Here is a 5666-nt window from a genome sequence, read left to right as displayed (position 1 = left end):
CGTGTCGTACAGAGTGAGCTCTCAGGTCGTGTCGTACAGCGTGAGCTCTCAGGTCGTGTCCTACAGCGTGAGCTCTCAAGTCGTGTCGTACAGTGTGAGCTCTCAAGTCGTGTCGTACAGTGTGAGCTCTCAGGTCACGTCCGAGCATGTCGTACAGTGTGAGCTCTCAGGTCATGTCGTACAGTGTGAGCTCTCAGGTCGTGTCGTACATTGTGAGCTCTTAAGTCATGTCATACAGTGTGAGCTCTCAAGTCGTGTCGTACAGTGTGAGCTCTCATGTCATGTCAGAGCGTGTCGTACAGTGTGAGCTCTCAAATCGTGTCGTACAGCGTGAGCTCTCAGGTCGCGTCCGAGCGTGTCGTACAGTGTGAGCTCTCAGGTCACGTCTGAGCGTGTCGTACAGTGTGGGCTCTCAAATCGTGTCGTACAGTGTGAGCTCTTAAGTCATGTCATACAGCGTGAGCTCTCAAGTCGTGTCGTACAGTGTGAGCTCTCAGGTCGTGTCAGAGCGTGTCGTACAGTATGAGCTCTCAAATCGTGTCGTACAGTGTGAGCTCTCAGGTCGTGTCATACAGCGTGAGCTCTCAAGTCGTGTCGTACAGTGTGAGCTCTTAAGTCAAGTCATACAGCGTGAGCTCTCAAGTCGGGTCGTACAGTGTGAGCTCTCAGGTCATGTCGGAGCGTGTCGTACAGTGTGAGCTCTCAAATCGTGTCGTACAGCGTGAGCTCTCAGGTCGCGTCCGAGCGTGTCGTACAGCGTGAGCTCTCAAGTCGTGTCGTACAGTGTGAGCTCTCAGGTCGGGTCGTACAGTGTGAGCTCTCAAGTCGTGTCGTACAGTGTGAGCTCTCAGGTCGCGTTCGAGCGTGTCGTACAGTGTGAGCTCTCAAGTCGTGTCGTACAGTGTGAGCTCTCAGGTCACGTCCGAGCGTGCCGCACAGTGTGAGCTCTCAGGTCATGTCGTACAGTGTGAGCTCTCAGGTCGTGTCGTACAGTGTGAGCTCTCAGGTCGGGTCGTACAGTGTGAGCTCTCAGGTCGTGTCGTACAGTGTGAGCTCTCAAGTCGTGTCGTACAGCGTGAGCTCTCAAGTCGTGTCGTACAGTGTGAGCTCTCAGGTCGTGTCGTACAGTGTGAGCTCTCAAGTCGTGTGATACAGCGTGAGCTCTCAAGTCGTGTCATACAGCGTGAGCTCTCAGGTCGCGTCCGAGCGTGTCGTACAGTGTGAGCTCTCAAATCGTGTCGTACAGTGTGAGCTCTCAGGTCGCATCCGAGCGTGTCGTACAGTGTGGGCTCTCAAATCGTGTCGTACAGTGTGAGCTCTCAAGTCATGTCATACAGCGTGAGCTCTCAAGTCGTGTCGTACAGTGTGAGCTCTCAGGTCATGTCAGAGCGTGTCGTACAGTGTGAGCTCTCAAATCGTGTCGTACAGTGTGAGCTCTCAGGTCACGTCCGAGCGTGTCGTACAGTGTGAGCTCTCAGGTCATGTCGTACAGTGTGAGCTCTCAGGTCGTGTCGTACAGTGTGAGCTCTCAAGTCGTGTCGTACAGTGTGAGCTCTCAAGTCGTGTCGTACAGTGTGAGCTCTCAGGTCGTGTCGTACAGTGTGAGCTCTCAAATCGTGTCGTACAGTGTGAGCTCTCAGGTCACGTCCGAGCGTGTCGTACAATGTGAGCTCTCAGGTCATGTCGTACAGTGTGAGCTCTCAGGTCGTGTCGTACAGTGTGAGCTCTCAAGTCGTGTCGTACAGTGTGAGCTCTCAAGTCGTGTCGTACAGTGTGAGCTCTCAGGTCGTGTCGTACAGTGTGAGCTCTCAAGTCGTGTGATACAGCGTGAGCTCTCAGGTCGCGTCCGAGCCTGTCGTACAGTGTGAGCTCTCAGGTCGTGTCGTACAGTGTGAGCTCTCAGGTCGTGTCGTACAGCGTGAGCTCTCAAGTCGTGTCGTACAGTGTGAGCTCTCAAGTCGTGTCATACAGCGTGAGCTCTCAGGTCGCGCCTGAGCGTGTCGTACAGTGTGGGCTCTCAAATCGTGTCGTACAGCGTGAGCTCTCAGGTCGCGTCTGAGCGTGTCGTACAGTGTGGGCTCTCAAATCGTGTCGTACAGCGTGAGCTCTCAGGTCGCGTCTGAGCGTGTCGTACAGTGTGGGCTCTCAAATCGTGTCGTACAGCGTGAGCTCTCAGGTCGCGTCTGAGCGTGTCGTACAGTGTGGGCTCTCAAATCGTGTCGTACAGTGTGAGCTCTCAAGTCATGTCATACAGCGTGAGCTCTCAAGTCGTGTCGTACAGTGTGAGCTCTCAGGTCATGTCAGAGCGTGTCGTACAGTGTGAGCTCTCAAATCGTGTCGTACAGTGTGAGCTCTCAGCTCACGTCCGAGCGTGTCGTACAGTGTGAGCTCTCAGGTCATGTCGTACAGTGTGAGCTCTCAGGTCGTGTCGTACAGTGTGAGCTCTCAAGTCGTGTCGTACAGTGTGAGCTCTCAAGTCGTGTCGTACAGTGTGAGCTCTCAGGTCGTGTCGTACAGTGTGAGCTCTCAAGTCGTGTCGTACAGTGTGAGCTCTCAAGTCGTGTGATACAGCGTGAGCTCTCAGGTCGCGTCCGAGCCTGTCGTACAGTGTGAGCTCTCAGGTCGTGTCGTACAGTGTGAGCTCTCAGGTCGTGTCGTACAGCGTGAGCTCTCAAGTCGTGTCGTACAGTGTGAGCTCTCAAGTCGTGTCATACAGCGTGAGCTCTCAGGTCGCGCCTGAGCGTGTCGTACAGTGTGGGCTCTCAAATTGTGTCGTACAGCGTGAGCTCTCAGGTCGCGTCTGAGCGTGTCGTACAGTGTGGGCTCTCAAATCGTGTCGTACAGCGTGAGCTCTCAGGTCGCGTCTGAGCGTGTCGTACAGTGTGGGCTCTTAAATCGTGTCGTACAGCGTGAGCTCTCAGGTCGCGTCTGAGCGTGTCGTACAGTGTGGGCTCTCAAATCGTGTCGTACAGCGTGAGCTCTCAGGTCGTGTCAGAGCGTGTCGTACAGTGTGAGCTCTCAAATCGTGTTGTACAGCGTGAGCTCTCAGGTTGCGTCCGAGCGTGTCGTACAGTGTGAGCTCTGAGGTCGTGTCGTACAGCGTGAGCTCTCAGGTCGCATCCGAGCGTGTCGTACAGTGTGAGCTCTGAGGTCGTGTCGTACAGCGTGAGCTCTCAAGTCGTGTCATACAGCGTGAGCTCTCAGGTCGTGTCGTACAGTGTGAGCTCTTAAGTCGTGTCATACAGCGTGAGCTCTCAAGTCGTGTCGTACAGTGTGAGCTCTCAGGTCGGGTCGTACAGTGTGAGCTCTCAAGTCGTGTCGTACAGTGTGAGCTCTCAGGTCGTGTCGTACAGTGTGAGCGCTCAGGTCGTGTCGTACAGTGTGAGCTCTCAAGTCGTGTCGTACAGTGTGAGCTCTCAAGTCGTGTCATACAGCGTGAGCTCTCAGGTCTCGTCCGAGCGTGTCGTACAGTGTGAGCTCTCAAGTCGTGTCGTACAGTGTGAGCTCTCAGTTCGTGTCGTACAGCGTGTCGTACAGTGTGAGCTCTCAGGTCGTGTCGTACAGCCTGTCGTACAGCCTGTCGTACAGCGTGAGCTCTCAGGTCGTGTCGTACAGCGTGTCGTACAGCGTGAGCTCTCAGGTCGTGTCGGAGCCTGTCGTACAGCGTGAGCTCTCAGGTCGTGTCGGAGCCTGTTGTACAGCGTGAGCTCTCAGGTCGCGTCTGAGCGTGTCGTACAGTGTGGGCTCTCAAATCGTGTCGTACAGTGTGAGCTCTCAGGTCGTGTCAGAGCGTGTCGTACAGTGTGAGCTCTCAAATCGTGTTGTACAGCGTGAGCTCTCAGGTTGCGTCCGAGCGTGTCGTACAGTGTGAGCTCTGAGGTCGTGTCGTACAGCGTGAGCTCTTAGGTCGCGTCCGAGCGTGTCGTACAGTGTGAGCTCTGAGGTCGTGTCGTACAGCGTGAGCTCTCAAGTCGTGTCATACAGCGTGAGCTCTCAGGTCGTGTCGTACAGTGTGAGCTCTTAAGTCGTGTCATACAGCGTGAGCTCTCAAGTCGTGTCGTACAGTGTGAGCTCTCAGGTCGGGTCGTACAGTGTGAGCTCTCAGGTTGCGTCCGAGCGTGTCGTACAGTGTGAGCTCTGAGGTCGTGTCGTACAGCGTGAGCTCTCAGGTCGCGTCCGAGCGTGTCGTACAGTGTGAGCTCTGAGGTCGTGTCGTACAGCGTGAGCTCTCAGGTCGCGTCCGAGCGTGTCGTACAGTGTGAGCTCTGAGGTCGTGTCGTACAGCGTGAGCTCTCAGGTCGCGTCCGAGCGTGTCGTACAGTGTGAGCTCTGAGGTCGTGTCGTACAGTGTCAGCTCTTAAGTCGTGTCATACAGCGTGAGCTCTCAAGTCGTGTCGTACAGTGTGAGCTCTTAAGTCGTGTCATACAGCGTGAGCTCTCAAGTCGTGTCGTACAGTGTGAGCTCTCAGGTCATGTCGTACAGTGTGAGCTCTCAGGTCGTGTCGTACAGTGTGAGCTCTCAAGTCGTGTCGTACAGTGTGAGCTCTCAAGTCGTGTCATACAGCGTGAGCTCTCAGGTCTCGTCCGAGCGTGTCGTACAGTGTGAGCTCTCAAGTCGTGTCGTACAGTGTGAGCTCTCAGTTCGTGTCGTACAGCGTGTCGTACAGTGTGAGCTCTCAGGTCGTGTCGTACAGCCTGTCGTACAGCGTGAGCTCTCAGGTCGTGTCGGAGCCTGTCGTACAGCGTGAGCTCTCAGGTCGTGTCGGAGCCTGTTGTACAGCGTGAGCTCTCAGGTCGCGTGATGTTTGGTCGCGTGTCGTAAAGGATCTAGACGTAGCATGAGCTGACAAAGACTTTTAAATCTTCATACAGAGTTCGCCAGGCGTTACGGGGTTAAAAAAAAGTCCATCAGGGCGTTTAAACCAAAAACTATTTTAAAAAGCAGTTTTTGTCTTTACCTGCTGCGATGTCCTCATTTTGTCGGGTTGGCCTGACGTTACTTTTAATGTTCTGAGTATCTGGTTTTGGTTTCTGAATATCTGACAGCAGTCACTAAGGGGGGCGGAGCTTACTGAAAGGTCAATCTAATGATCATGATTCATGTTAGTCAGTCATTAGGGAAACTAAATGAAAGGTGCTGAAACAGCCTGTGCGGGGTGCACTGTTGATGGTGGCGGGGGATGATGGTGGCGGGGGGAGGGATGATGGTGGCGGTGGGGGGGTTTATGGCGGCGGCATTGCATTGCGCCGAGTCTGTTGAGCCCTGAGTCAGGTCAGTTTTATATTTCCTTAAAAGGTCACAAACACAGGCAAAGATGAAGCAGAAATAATTTAATGTTTAATGTATTTTTGAGTTTATAAAGAGACACAGAGTTACATGTCAGGACTGCATGGCTAATGCTAGTGCTAATGCTAAAGCTAAAGCTACTGGAACTTACTTTACAAAAGTAAAAAGGCTTCAATAAAGTATAAAAAAAGATTTCTTTATAAAACAGCAGAATGAAAAAACAGGAAATGATGTCATGTTAATAGAGGCGGGGCTAAGGGCAGTGGGTTAGTTCCTGTGTTTTTTGTCCTTTTTGTTTTTAGAATATCATACTTTATATTAAGGTGGCGCCCTCTGCAGGATCACATGATGCTGCAGCACTTACACGGCTGCTTCTCCT

The 5666-nt window shown here is 53.4% G+C and overlaps 1 protein-coding gene across 3 annotated transcripts in view; it reads right to left on the bottom strand.

The window, feature by feature from the left end:
- Positions 1-5316: 5316 nt before the first annotated feature.
- Positions 5317-5666, bottom strand: part of palm1a (paralemmin 1a) — a 35351-nt gene continuing 35001 nt past the window's right edge. For all 3 annotated transcript variants that reach the window (XM_061034764.1, XM_061034766.1, XM_061034765.1), the window contains one exon: positions 5317-5666. This exon is cut by the window's right edge and continues 573 nt beyond it. In XM_061034764.1, the coding sequence (XP_060890747.1) occupies positions 5629-5666 (38 nt within the window). In that variant the 3' untranslated portion in view covers positions 5317-5628.

This window comes from Labrus mixtus, chromosome 3, assembly GCF_963584025.1.
Source record: "Labrus mixtus chromosome 3, fLabMix1.1, whole genome shotgun sequence".
Classification (NCBI taxonomy): Eukaryota; Metazoa; Chordata; class Actinopteri; order Labriformes; family Labridae; genus Labrus; species Labrus mixtus.
The sequence above is the reverse complement of the archived record's forward strand: the minus strand, read 5'-3'. Positions and strand labels throughout refer to the sequence as shown.